Raw genomic sequence first — 15,137 nt, forward strand, 5'->3', positions numbered from 1 at the left:
CTGACCAAACTAGCTCAAGTGAAGGGACATTCATTGTAAAGACACCCTGAGCAGTTAAGGGACAGCAATCCAAGGACAGGAATGCTAGTAAAGTAAGGCCAAGAACTGAGCCAGAATGCTGTCAAACGTTGCTTCTTTTTTAGGTCTTTTATATTGGACTGCATGGACCACCATGGTAACCGCTTTGTTCTTTGAGATTTAATGTTCAGTAATATATATCTGCTTGAGAATCTGATAAATGTAATTTGTTACATATTTGGATCATTAACTTCTTAAATTTGGATTCCTTTATACCCAGGTCTGAGTTTCAGTGTTTTTTTTTTTCCTTGATTACAATGTTGGCTGGCCAAAAGAGAGACAAAAATCTAAATAGAGAAGTAGGAGAACCAGGAGATCATAGTGGTATGGAAGTCAGAGAATGAAGGAATTTGAGAAGGTGACTTTATTGAGATTTTTTTTTATGAGAATGGAAAAAACATGAGCTTGAACTAGTGATGATTTTTATTTTTATATGTTGGAAGTTTCTGAATGGATTAGAATGGAAGTTTCTCTGAATTGAGGACTAGCTGGGAATTGAGAAGAGAGAAAAATCGTTGTACTTTGAAATGCTAAGTTTTAGAAAGTAAGTTAGATGTTTGTGTGATCTAGGTACTTCTAATATTGATTATGAACAATGCTGACCTATAGAGAGAGAGACTCACCTCCCAGAATGACCAAAACCTACCCTTTGCTAACTGAGGATAGGGAAAGAAGAGATGGATGTATGGGGACATTTCAGTAACTTAAAGAGAATAACCTGTGAGGTGGATATAGTTGAATAAATGCCTACTAGGTATTGGACATGTCTCATTTAATATATTTTTAAATGAATTTATTTATTTATGGCTGCGTTGGGTGCTTGTTGCTGCACGCGGGCTTTCTCTAGTTGCAGTGAGTGGGGGCTACTCTTCGTTGTGGTGTGTGGGCTTCTCATTGTGAGGCTTCTCTTGTTGCGGAGCATGGGCCTAGGCATGTGGGCTTCAGTAGTTGTGGCTTGTGGGCTCTAGAGCGCAGGCTCAGTAGTGTGGTGCACAGACTTAGTTGCTCTGTGGCATGTGGGATCTTCCTGGACCAGGGCCCGAGCCCGTGTCCCCTGCATTGGCAGGTGGATTCTTAACTACTGTGCCACCAGGGAAGTCCCTCATTTAATCTTCATAGCAAATGTATAAAGTAGCCAGTGTTATCTCAGTTTTATATATGGAAATAGTGAAGTGTATATCATTCATTGATTCTGATAGGTGTATGGGATGTTGGGTATGGTAAGTAGGGCTTCTCAAGGAGTGCACTTTAGAATATCATTCTTAAAGATTTGTAAAGTGATGCTTTTGCTTAATTTTTCATTTTTCAAATGTGATGTATAGTTCCGGGTTTATCTGTTTTGATTTTGTAACTTCCTATGCTGTAAAACACCAACTTAATTTGCAAAATTATGATTCTAGTTAGGACAAGATCCATGTTAGAAGAAGACGACAGGTGTTGAGGCTTACAAAAGAAAGTTCTGGTATCTTGGAAATGGAAAGGAAACTCAGAAGCTAGGTCATTTGTACAGATGATATTCTTGGGTGGGATGAAGTGAGGCAATATGAGGTAGGTCAGAGTAACGTGGTTTTCTCACTTTGCCTCTTTAGTAAAGGGAGTAAGAGATGCTTTTATGGGGTGGGGCCTCAGTAGAGAAAGTCCTGGATGGGTGTGAGATGGGCACCTGTCAAGTAGCCCACAGAGAAAAATAGGAAATAGTTTTGTGAAACCAGAGGTGATAAGATTATTTAGTGGAAGGAAGGAAGTCTTACAGATATTTAGCAAAAGTGAAGATGGAATTAGTAAGTTATACTAGAAATTAACATTAACCCTTCACTCAAATTGAATACTAGAGAAAGGGTGGGGAGGTGTAGAGTACAAAAACTTGAAAAGATAGTTCTGTCCTGATGGGAGCATTTTCTTTGATTATAATTCACAGCCAGCTTTTCTCCTTTATGATAGAAAAGGTTTCTTTACCTGCCCAAGAAGTTTAATCTTACAGTCGTCTGTTTTCATCATTTGATTTTTCTTGATTCCTGAGCGTCTTCTTCTGATCATTAGTTTTGTTTCCTAGGAAGAATTTTGTTGAGAGTCTGCCTGGTATAGCTCCCATTATAAACAATGAGTTCCTGACTAGTTAAAAACACTTGTGAGAGTGACTTGGTTTATCTTGTCTACTCAACTGTGGGTAAATGGTTTAAAATTGAGTTTCTGTACTAGCAAAGGCTCCAATCTCGTTGTCTACAGGAGGTAGGAGGAGTAGTGGTTCACCTTGTGTGTAAGGCAGAGAGAGACACCCTGGAAGAGGGAGAGCCAGAGGAGGTGAACAGAGAGCTAAAGAGAGGGAGAGGAGACCTGAGGGCGTGAGCGAGCCAGCAAGTAAAACGTGGTAGGAGAGAGAATGATGGGTGGGTGGGAAGGCAGTATAGAAAGGGACGGAAATTGGTGTGAGGGAAGGACGGGCAAATTTTGAAGGTAGGGGGAGACAGTGGAAAGCAAAGGCAAAAAGACCAAGAGAGCAGACTCATCAAAGCCCACAGCAAAAGCTGTGAAGGCAGTTCCGTCTGGGGGTGGAAACTTCCTGTGGCTGCCCTGGAGGCAGCTTGATAACATAGAAAGGACATTGCACTTTGAATTGGAACATCTGGAGTTAGATCCTGGTAATGCCATCAAACACTCTTCCCTACTGAACAGTGGTTGGGGAAGGCATTTCTGTGAAGCTCAGTTCTAATCTCTTAAATGGGAATAATTACTGTGAGATTGTTGTAATGATTACATAAATATGCATATTGCATATTCTCTGCCTTCCCTTACCATTGCTACTTTATTTTTTTCATTTTTGTAGCCACTCCTACTTTTTTCTTGGGAAATATAAATAGAATTCCAACATTCTTGGTTAAAACTGTTTGTAGGTTTTTGGATTTTCATGAAACGCCTAGCATCTAGTTAAATGCATGTTTAGATTACACAGAAAAAGCTAGATGTAGAACTTTATGTGTTTAATTTACATGCTTTGTAAATGTTAACTCTGGCCTGAAGGTTCAAAATGATTTTATCTGATGTTTGCAGAGTTTAGCTAAGATGCTGTCCTCGTCTCCCCTCTCCTCATTTTTACCACCTGTAGTTTAGGAGCTTATTCAGTGTGCGTACTGAAATAATGTAAATGCCGTGTGCTGTGAGCCTAGCTTCTGTTTCAAGGCCCTTTGAAACTGTTTTACCACAATAACAAGCCTTATCTCTGTCTCTTTGTTCTCATATGGCTTAAATTTAGTGTCATTTTGAATTTTATAAATTTACATTTTTGTCAAGCATCCCAAAGCTGTTACATCTTAGTGACACAATGTATCATTTGTAGCATAGTGTCAGCTCTGGGTTTTGAAAATGTGTAATTTAAAACAATGCGACCGGGGCTTCCCTGGTGGTGCAGTGATTATGAATCCGCCTGCAGATTCGAACCCTGGTCCAGGAAGATCCCACATGCCACGGAGCAGCTAAGCCTGAGCGCTACAGCTACTGAGCCTGTGCTCGAGGACCCGCGTGCCACAACTACTGAGCCTGTGCGCCTAGAGCCCGTGCTCTGCAAAAAGAGAAGCCACTGCAATGAGAAGCCCGCTCTGCAACGAAGAGTAGCCTCCACTCGGCACAACTAGAGAAAGCCCATGCACAGCAAAGAAGACCCAACACAGCCAAAAAAATAAAATTAATAAATTAAAAAAAAACCAGAACAATGCGACTGTATGTTTATGTGGTGACAGTTCAGTCAAATTAAGATTATTGGGGTGGTATTCAGTCAGCATGTTAATAAAATCCTTAAACTGGTTCCCCCAGCTGTATATTCAGGTTCATGCTCCATACTCTACCCTCTCCCTGCCTGTCCCTAGTTTGACTTTCTTTGCATTTACCCATTGCTAGAAATTGTTCACATACATTTGGAGGTAGTGATGATTGGATCAGGGGGTTTGAGAAAGTCCTGCTTCAGGCAATCAGCAGTCTTTCTCAGGTAGGCAGAATAGCTTTCCTCTTTATATTACTCAGCTATAAAAAGAAACGAAATTGAGTTATTTGTAGTGAGGTGGATGGACCTAGAGTCTGTCATACAGAGTGAATGAAGTAAGTCAGAAAAATACCATATGCTAACACATATATATGGAATCTAAAGAAAAAAAAAATGGTTCTGAAGAACCTAGGGGCAGGACAGGAATAAAGACACAGACATAGAGAATGGACTTGAGGACACAGGGAGGGGGAAGGGTAAGCTGGGACAAAGTGAGAGAGTAGCGTTGGACATATATACACTACTAAATGTAAAACAGATAGCTAGTGAGAAGCAGCCACATAGCACAGGGAGATCAGCTCTGTGCTTTGTGACCACCTAGAGGGGTGGGAGGGAGATGCAAGAAGGAGGAGATATGGGGATATATGTATATGTATAGCTGATTCACTTTGTTATAGAGCAGAAACTAACACACCATTGTAAGGCCATTATACTCTAATAAAGGTGTTAAAAAAAAAAAGAATAGCCTTCCTCTTTAATAAACAAGGGACATTACTCTAGCCTCAGGCAGCAAAGGTGGCTTGTTGCTCATAACTGAGAGGACCAGTAGACTGTTGGACAATAAAGGGTTTTTGAATTATGACTGTTTTGCGTAATCTATTCCACACTTCATTCTTGCTCTTAAATATTACCTTGTAGTAATGACCTCGGAGATGAGTTAATTGAAGTCTAGAAAGATTGTTAAAATGCGGGTAGTACATTTAATGATAAGTAAAGTTTGAAGAGATCCTGTGATATGTGCTATTTTTTAATTCTCCTGGTTTTCAGATTCTAGGAGCCCTCAGAGACATTCCAATATGGAGAAATGTTGGGGGCACTCTGTTATATAGTTTGTAGCGCCTTTCCCTGAGGTTTATTAAAGAAATACTGGCTTGGATCAAATGAGTCCCCTAATTTGTACTTAACTGTTTTCACAAGGACTGTGGTCTTTGGGTCAGTTTTCATAAGGACTGTGGGCTTTGAGTCAGTAGCAAGGTTTAGGTCACATAATCATCTACATACATCATTGCTCTTCAGCATGTTGATCTTTACTTATTTAGTCAAAATATGTGAAATACAGCTACTGTAATTTTCTCTCTCTCTCTTTTAAAGACTTTGCTTCCTTATTTATTTAATCTACCTATATATTTATTTATTTATTTGGCTGCGTTGGGTCTTAGTTGCGGCACGTGGGCTCTCTAGTTGTGGCGCGTGGGCTCTAGAGCACGCAGGCTTACTTTCCCCATGGCCTGTGGGATCTTAGTTCCCCAACCAGGGATCGAACGCACATCCCCTGCATTGGAAGGTGGATTCTTAACCTCTGGATCACCTACCGTAATTCTTGTGTGATGGAATTTGCTTTTTCTTTTTCTGAATTATGTGTTTGTCATGTTTGAAAACAAAAGGGAATGGGAGGGGAGAAAGCAGGGGTCATTGCTGAACGCTGATGGTTAAAGGTAAGTAAATGTTTAACTCAGTCACTTGATTATTGTTATTGTCTTGTCAATATCTGAAAGTAAACCTAGAAAAGATTTTCAGTTGTGTTTAATGTGTATGTAAAATTCAAGATGCTAACTTGGAACTTTTCCCTCCTCTATTCTAAACAATAGGTACGTTCTATGGATGAACTGAATCACGATTTTCAAGCACTTGCTCTGGAGGGAAGAGCGATGGGAGAGGTAAGTGAATTGGTGTGTCAGAAAAGTGGGCCTGTTTTTAAGGGAAGGTTGGAGCTGTCTTTCATCAAATGTGTCCGAATCTAGTCTCCAGAAGTATGTGCTTGCTTTTCCTTGTTGCCATCCTCATGATAGGAGTGGGATATTGCAGAATTTTGCCAAAACAATCTCATTATAAGAAGAATGTTAACTTTAGCCTAATGTCTTAAAAATAAAACAAAACCAAAATGTGAGCACAAATTAATATTATCTTAACCAGTCAGTTGTAAATTGAGGTGTTAAAATTTTACAAAATAGTTTTATATGCATAAAATGTCCTTACCTTTGGCTCATTTTTCAGTTGTTAGGTTCTTTGCAGTGGAAGGGAGTTTTAGATTGGCTGCTAGTCAGAATATGTTGATAACCTATTTTTAGAGCAGTGTTATTTTTGAGGAAGGTGTTTAGGGTTCCATTGTGAAGAGGGAATTGTTAGATTTCTGGTGGAATAATTCCAGAAGGTTGAGGCCTGAGCCAGTCATCCCTTACGTAGATAGAATTTAGAAACAAGAATTTTGGTTTGTTTGTAATGTTTAAAATTAGCAAAAACAAAATTTACCATCCATTATATTGATAGTGAAGATTGCCATAATTCTAAAAGAAAGAGGAATATAAATCAAGTATAGCAGGTTTCTGGTGCTTCTAGATGTTGACAATAAGAGTGTATTGGTGATAGGTAGAACATACAGGTTGAGTTAATTGCTAAAGATGTCACAGGTTCACAAACTGGGGGCATTTGCTTGTGATTATTTTTGTTCTGGAGAGTAGCCTTAGGTTTTTTCTTCTGTTTTATATTTTGTATATCTAATATTTAAAAGCCCCCATATCTATTTTAATGTTTTAAAGGAGGGAGAATAGCTGTATTCTGGATTCTCTTTAATACTATTCATTAAATACATTTGTTCTTTGATTTAGCCAATATTCTTTGATCCAGGCACTGTGCTAGGTTCCGAGGACCCACAATTAAGATAATTTCCTGATTTATAACAAATATTCATTGACTACCATTGTGGCTGGGCATTAGTTAAAGTCTTTGTGTTTTGATCCTAAGATTCTTGCTTCCTTGGTTACAAGATTTTGTTTCCAACTTTTCTGAATCATCTTGTGGTCAGAGTCGAGTGTCCTATCATCTTGGGTTCATGGGGTTTTGGCCTGTTTTTGTGTTTTCTCTAGAGCTTGAAGAGCAGATTGGTAGGTGTTATGTTTCCTGTGCCTGCCTAATATTAATGAAACAGTGCACATCAATAAACCCTATCTGGTTATTGAGTAAACGATCTTCTCACTAAATTTCTGGAGCACAGTTTGAACAGAAAGTTAACAGATGTGTCATATTAATTATAGATGGGGAAACCACATTCATCTACTTCCTCACTCCTGTGCTTCTAACCTGGTCCACTCTACCAAAAATCTAAGCCCAGTGTTTTAAAATTAGTTACACAGAATAAAAATAATGCCCTGTTACTGTTTTGTAAGCAACACTTCACAATCTTTTAAAGACTTAACTCTAATTGAAGAAGAGTGAACAGAAAGTGAATTTTATTTAAATTAACAACCAAAATATTTAAAAAATCATTTTCTTCTTCCAAAAATATCCCTTCCCCACAAGGTCTCCAGACCGTACCTCCTTATTTTTGTTAGAGATGTTATTATTATTATTATTATTTAGAGATGTCATTTTTTGATGTTTGTATGTAATTTGTCAGACTTAGGTGTTGGCATATGTAAAATAACTAAACAAAGTACATTCCAACAGTAATGCAGTGTCACTCTTCTTTCCTTATTATTAACAAAGTAATAATAATAGCTACCATTTCTTTACCATCTATTAGGCAGATGCTGAGAGGTTTGCATCAGTAACTCTCTCAGGATGATTCTCTCATCCAGATAAGGAAAAATTTTGCTCAGGGTCACACATCTAGAAAGTGATGGAGCTGGGACTCTGACCTGGCTACCTCTCCAAAGCACGTGCCCTTAGAGTAAATGAAACTAATACTTATAAAATAATTGATGGTAAAAATCTCATTTTAGTAAGCTTTATAACAGTTGATATTTGGGGAAGGATTTTAAAAAATGCTTAATACACTTCCCTTCCAAAATACAGACACTTAACTGAAGTTATTTTTTGAAAGCATAACCCAGTGTCCAGGCACAAAGGGGACAACTAAGTTAAGTATGGAGTGAGGTGTTTGTACTCCAGGAGCTCTTTCTTTAGCTGGTTGAGGAAGGAGTGAATACACATGACAACGGAAAGGGTTCACTGTGTTTCTCTTTATGGTTCCTGTTTTGAGAAGGCAGTGATCAGTATTGGCAGGAGTAGTTTGTGATTACCTGGATGGAGGTATAGGACTTGGGAAATGTCCTCTAGTTTATTTAGGATTCATATAGGTATAGGTTGGGGGAATGTTTTTTGCAGAGATACAAGGGAGACGGGCACAAAAGAGAGATGAAGAAAGCAAGCTTTTATAATAAAATAAAAAAGCATAGTTTCTAATTAGTTTAACGTCATTAAATTTCCTTCCCTTTAAACAATAAAGCATCTCTGGGAGGGGATGTGTGTAAATGTAGTGTTTACCCATATAAACACTAAAATTTCAGGTAAATTGCATGGATTTATAAAGCCAGGCACAGTATTTTTTTGCTGCAATTATTTTATTTGTATTTATGTGTGTCTGTGTGCTTGTCTGAGAGTCCTCATTAGGGCAGATGATACCTATGTTCAAGAATGTGTGAATCTTTAGAGTTCAAAGAGAATTGCCTCAATTCAAAGTAATTGATTTCTAGTAAAGTTAGTGCTGCCTGGCTCTTGCAACTTTTTTTTTTTTTTTTTTCTCATCAAAGCCAGTGCTAGACTCCCGGAGTCACTTTGCTGGATAGTGTTTCTTAGAAATCTTGCTCAGAGGTGACTAGTTAAAACTTTGCCTTCAAACCTTGCTGGTTGTCTGAAGTACAGCTACCTGTTCTTAGCTGAAGGACACACTACAGGTGCTTTACTTACCTCCTATTCTAAAAAGTCAACATAAAAAGGAAGATAGGAAAATGTCTTAGGCTTAGGGCTACAAATTATTTTCAAATATTTCATTTAGTCTCCTTGCTAGCAGCCCCTTTCATTCAGCTTTAAGTCCAGTTCTGAAAAGTTTAAAGGCACAGATTATTTCTATTAGTTGAGTATTCAAGAGTGTATCTCTGTAGTACTGAGGAAGGCTCATTGACCTGATGTTTCTGAGTTCTGTTTCTGCCTTGGTTGGTTTATGGTCTTGCATGACTTATTTATTTTACGTCCTGAAAAGGATGCATTTGCAAAGAGGATAGTGGTTCTCCTTTGAAAGTACTTTGAGAGTCTTTGACCGAAAAGCCACCTTATTCTGAATAATTGGTTTTCTCACTTTTTTTTTTTTTTTTTTTTTTTTTTTTTTTTTTTGCGGTACGCGGGCCTCTCACTGTTGTGGCCTCTCCCGTTGCGGAGCACAGGCTCAGCGGCCATGGCTCACGGGCCCAGCCGCTCTGCGGCATGTGGGATCTTCCCGGACCGGGGCACGAACCCGCGTCCCCTGCATTGGCAGGCGGATTCTCAACCACTGCGCCACCAGGGAAGCCCTGGTTTTCTCACTTTTAAAAACCAAGGAACTTTTTTGAAGAGTCCTTAATGTTTTAGATGTAGTAAACCTGACAGTGTTCAGGGACATTAAAATAATAGTGATTATTTCTGGAATAAATGGAATGTATTTAGGTATGTGGCCCTTCATCTTTGTTTTAGAAAACTGAAGCATAGAAAAGCTTACCCTTGGTAATAAACACATTTGTAAGCCTGAGGAATGAAATCTGGAAAGTGCATCTGTATGTGGAGTGATAGTGAATCCTACCACGTTCCTGGAAGTAGAGTAAGGTGAGATGTATTTGAAACATAGCTGCAGGTTCTCATTAGACATTACATAGGAATTCTGCCTGTAAGTGTGAGAGCAGAATGGCTTGTAGAGGAAGGAATTTGACAATGATTTGGAGAGCTCTTAACCCAAAGAAAGGTATAACTTGGTAGGATGAAGAGCTCACTGGATGAGAACTCTGATGCCACCGCTTTTGGCCTTGCCTCAGGCATTCATCTTCTTCGGCCTTTGCTTTTTTTCATCCATAAGACACACATGTTGGACTAGATAGTTTTCCAGGACCCTTTTAAGTCTAAGATTCTTGGAGTTTGCCCTTATTTCTAGCTTTAAAAAGACAGAAAATAGGACTAGTTCTCCTTTTTCTAGGATATGCCAGAGGGTATCTAAAAGATGCATTTTTTAGAGTGTGATGTAGAGGTTCTGTAAGTTTTCACTGGGTTCTCTAAGTGACTCATTCACTGTGCAGCTACATAAGACATTGAAGTGTATGTCCATCAGGGCTCATAGGGTGGTAATTGTGAAATCGGGACGAGTAGGAGCCTAATGTGGATACCAAGTCCACATCTTTCCATCATGGCATGATGGCTCACAGAATTCCTGGAGGCTTTTGGGTGGCTAAAAGTACTTTTATGATCCACAGCCCTAGAGGGGCTAACCTCACACTGTAAATGCCTTGCAGTTAGGGTCCCATAAGAGTAACTCAGTTGACTCTAAACTGGGTTGAATTTTGGAAAGGAGATGTGTTGTTTGCCAGCAAGATCATGCAGCCTTTCTTGCAGAAAGGATGAAAAATAAATAGAGCCTGTGGTGCATTATAAAAATATATGACCAAGCAGTGTAACACATCCTTTCCCCACAAAATGCAGCTTTTGAGTATGCATAGGAATGGTAAAAGCTGCCTAGTTCCATTAACTTTGTATTAATACCATTTGGTTGTTGGGCATTTTTGACATCTTGTTATTAAAATGAAATGGTTCCTTTAGAGAAGACATAGCTAGCCAGGCCAAATGATATGGAGGAAGTTAATAACTTTCCTTTATTAGGTTAATGACCATGTTAGAGGTGAAGTGACCTTTTTTCTTTTTTTCTTTTTTTTTTTTTTTTTTTTTTGCGGTACGCGGGCCTCTCAACTGTTGTGGCCTCTCTCGTTGCGGAGCACAGGCTCCAGACGAGCAGGCTCAGCGGCCATGGCTCATGGGCCCAGCTGCTCTGCGGCACGTGGGATCTTCTCGGACCGGGGCACGAACCCGTGTCCGCTGCATCGGCAGGCGGACTCTCAACTACTGTGCCACCAGGGAAGCCCTGAAGTGACCTTTTTATGAGTCTTGTTTTGGAAGTTCCTGGGATCTCATAATAGTTTTGGGATCAGGATTGGGCATTTTGAAGAAGATGATAAGAAGGTATCTTCTAACCCTGCGAACGTGGGTACATCTAACATTTAGAACCTGGTGCCCAGTTCTGTCCTGTCACTTTGAGACATGTGTGGAACCCCACGCATTCCAATATCTGCCTTCTGTCCTGCACTGGGAAGAACGGGCGGACTTAACCACTGTATACGTTAAGCTATCTTGGAATGTTTGAATGCAGTGAAGTATGTTTCTCTGCATCAGGAAATAGCTGATCCACATGCAGCTTAATCTGTCTTCATTAAATTTCTTCCCTTTTATCCTCCTTTGTCTAAAATGTTTTTATTCTTTCTATCCACATCAGTATGCTTTATTTGAAAGTAAGCTAATTAACTACAGTAATACATTAACACTTTTCAAAACACTTTGGCATTGATTTCATTACCTATGTGAATCTCCCAACAGATTTTTGAGAGACACGACTGTTTTTACATGAGGGAAGTGAGTTCTAAGGTCAAGTGACTCCAGCTAAGATCATAATTGTCAAGATGTAGATTGACATCAAGTTCTATTTCATTAGGCTCAGAAATAATAATAGCTGCAGTCTATTGAACATATATGATTTTCCAGGTACTGTACTAATCACATATACATTATTGTCTTCACAGTGGTCCTGCAATATTAGGATGTCCTTTATATACTGGGCAAACAGGGATTATAGAGGTTAACATGATCATGAGCCAGATGTTTAAACCCAGCTCTCTATCACTCCAGATCCTGAGCTTTTCTGCTTTTCATTTCTGCATGTCTAGAGCCTACCCAGTATGCAAAAGTCCAGCGTCAGTTATCAGCTCTTCTATGAAAGCTTTCTTGCTCTCACCAGCCAGAAGCTACAGAGGGGAATTTAGTAGCACATTATTTATTTATATCATTCTTATGGCCCTAATTTATTTTATATATAGTGATTTGTGTAAATGTTTTCTATTTCCTTGCACATAAGTTTGCTGAGGGCAGGGGCTTCAGCTAATATGTACTTTGTAAACAGTGGCTGCCTAATATATTGTGTTGAATAAATTGTGTACCAGTAAATATTTTTTTCTAAGTATGGATTCCTCTTTATTTTCTCTTTTACATCAGAAGTTCCCCCCGAGGGACCTCAGTTCAATTCAGTAAATATTGCCTGTATTCTCTATTCATATTACTTTTTCACCCTCAGGGATGTGGAGGTGTGAAGGGGAGGATGGGGCGGTGTGAAGGGGAGGATGGGGAGCGGACAAAACTGAAAAGCATTTATTCAGTCTTCTCTGCAAATCTTTACATTTTCGAACTCTTCAGTAATTGTTTTACGAAGAGTACTACATAGGATGAATAGCATGTCAGCAACGCTGTTATCCAAGTTGAATCTTATATAAAGGCATTTATTATAAATGATCTTTTATTTAATGTAGTTGTAATCATAGGACACTTTCTCTGGTCCATCTGCTGGGGCATGGAAATATCCTCATTATATATATATATACAACCAGACATAATGGTGTTTAGAAAATTGGAATTGCTGTTGTTATATTTCTTGTTCAAGCTTGTATTAAACTATGTTGTGTGTAATTCTTTCTTGTTTACTTTTGTTTTGCTGATGAGGAACCAGAACACCAAAATTAATTCATTGTCTCTTAATTAATTAATGCATTCGGTGGTCCTCATTATAGCAAAACGTGTAGAAGAAATAGTTTATTTTCTGTGTTGGTCTTCCCTGTATACATGCATATCTGTGATATACATGCACATCTGTGAAATTTTCCACTCCTGGAACACAAGAAAGAGGGAACCTGTCCATATCTGGCATACTAAGATACTTCTCTTGTCAATTTAATAATTAAAAATGCCCTGAGGCTGACTGGATGTGTGGGTGGGTTTGAGTGTTTGGTCCCATCTTGAGGCAAATGACTCTTTATCCTCTCTTAATTGAGCTGTTTACTTCTTGCCTGGGGAATATCAGGGGGGTAGGTCATGAAGCAATCTAGATGTTTTCATGGTTTTATTCATGAACTTTACAGATTTCCTAAGTGATCTGGAGGTTTATCTTCTACACACTGGGCTCTCAGGTACTATTGCCAGGAATCATTTGAAGTCTAGACCTAGTATAACTTTAATATGGTTATGTTATAGATCAAACCATGTAATTTATACTTAGGTAATAACAAATGACATTATTTATAGGGAACTTAAAGGTGGCCGGGATAACATTGTCTTCTATTTCCTTACATGCCTTTTCTATATCGTGCAGAAAAGCCTGGTTCACCTGGGGAATATCTTCATTTTCTGAACATAGTTTACTGTTCGTGAAGTTTTATGAGGATATCAGAGAAAAGGAACTTCTTTTGGCTCTGTTCTAATAACTTGAAGCAGGAAGGTTTAAGGACAACTTTACTTTCAGTGGCTTCAGGAAGGGATGTGCAGTGGAGAAGGGATTAGTGTGGAGCTTGCCCCAGGTTAATTTACCGCAAAATATTCATGGAGCTTGAGGTGCTAACAGTATCCCTGAAGCTTTTATTTTTGAAGGGCATGCTTTCTGAAAGAACAACCAATGTCTTCTGTGTGTTTAGTTTCAAGGATGAAGTTAACAGTGATTGTGTTTTTTGTGTGGTAAAGAATACTGGGAAACCCCTGTGCTCCTTTGAAGACAGTGCGTTTTTGGTTTTGTTTTGTTTTGTTTTGTTTTCTTTGGCCGCACCTCGAAGCACGCAGGATCTTAGTTCCCCAACCAGGGATCGAACCACTGCCCCTCTGCAGTGGAAGCATGGAGTCTTAACCACTGGACCGCCAGGGAATTCCCCAGAGTGTATTTTTAACAGTAGCCATCAATTAAAGAACTGTTTGCAATTCAGTCTAATTTGTGGTGGTCCTAAAATTTAAGAGCTACCAAATTCTTCATATCTCTACTTGATTGCTCTTTTTGCTCTTATTGTTCCCCAGCAACTCACAGTGGATCCTCAGGACATCCTTAAAACTTTACCCATTGGAGTTGTAGACTTAAACTTGCAGCACCATATTCTTACATACTTGGATCCTGTTTTTTTTTAGTTTTGTGGTACGTGGGCCTCTCACTGTTGTGGCCTCTCCCGTTGCGGAGCACAGGCTCCGGACGCACAGGCTCAACGGCCACGGCTCACGGGCCCAGCCGCTCCGTGGCATGTGGGATCTTCCCGGACCGGGGCACGAACCCGTGTCCCCTGCATCGGCAGGTGGACTCTCAACCCCTGTGCCACCAGGGAAGCCCATTGGATCCTGTTTTCATCTAGGCTTTGGACTCAGCTGACTCTGTGGAATAGATTCCTGATTAAAATAACTTCAGTGGTAGACTGGCTTATGTATACTTAGTGACTTCATTCTTGATCATCATAATGGGCTATGAATCTTTCCTTTTGAAATTAAATAACTTTAAAAGAAAATGCCTTGAAAGTTGAGGGGCATCTAAGCAGCAGTTTATACCTTTCCAGCTCCCATTTCCACAGGTCCCTTCTTTTACCATTTTATGCCTAGGTTACTGCAGTGACCTCTTTGCTTAGCCTCCCAGCATCCATTTGCTTTCCCTCACTCCTTTTTATAAAGGAATGTGAAATTAATCTTTTTTTGTCTCACGGCAGGCGGGATCTTAGTTCCCCAACCAGGGATTGAATCCATGCCCCCTGCATTGGTAATGTGAAGTCTTAACCACTGGACTGCCAAGGAAGTCCCTCAAATTAATCTTTTAAAATGAATTTTTATGATTTTACTCCCTGTTGCTGCCTGTTGGATTAGAGCCCAGCTCCTGAGTGCTCCATAAAGCCTCACTGGCAGCTGGACTAGTTGTGCTTTTTCACCCTCTCCTTACTGCGCCTCTAGTTGGTGGCGGGATTCCTTTTTTATTGGTGGGCACCTGCCCCACTTGCTTTTATTTCTACCTTTGCTCTTTGTGGAAAGTCCTTCCCGCTGTCTTCTCGCTCCATCCTTTAAGGTGTTCCTTGACCATCCTGTGCCAGGTACTGTTCCAGTTTGATTCTTGGTAGGTTTTTCTTTTCTTTTTTTAAAAAAAATTTAATTCTTGGCCTGTTTGTTTGTTTATTTATTT

General features: G+C 39.5%; 2 protein-coding genes across 51 annotated transcripts in view; one reads left to right on the plus strand and one right to left on the minus strand.

Annotated features, from left to right (window-relative positions):
• Window positions 1–15,137, minus strand: part of TINAGL1 (tubulointerstitial nephritis antigen like 1) — a 496,849-nt gene that overhangs the window by 402,660 nt on the left and 79,052 nt on the right. The gene's annotated exons all lie outside the window — the stretch shown is intronic.
• The window catches only part of PUM1 (pumilio RNA binding family member 1), a 128,459-nt gene that overhangs the window by 30,822 nt on the left and 82,500 nt on the right, over window positions 1–15,137 (plus strand). For all 50 annotated transcript variants that reach the window (XM_067012786.1, XM_059037277.2, XM_067012818.1 and 47 more), the window contains exon 3: window positions 5,701–5,769. In XM_067012786.1, coding sequence (XP_066868887.1) covers window positions 5,701–5,769 — 69 coding nt within the window. The remainder of the gene's footprint in view (window positions 1–5,700; window positions 5,770–15,137) is intronic.

This window comes from Kogia breviceps, chromosome 1 (assembly GCF_026419965.1).
Source record: "Kogia breviceps isolate mKogBre1 chromosome 1, mKogBre1 haplotype 1, whole genome shotgun sequence".
Taxonomy (NCBI): domain Eukaryota; kingdom Metazoa; phylum Chordata; class Mammalia; order Artiodactyla; family Physeteridae; genus Kogia; species Kogia breviceps.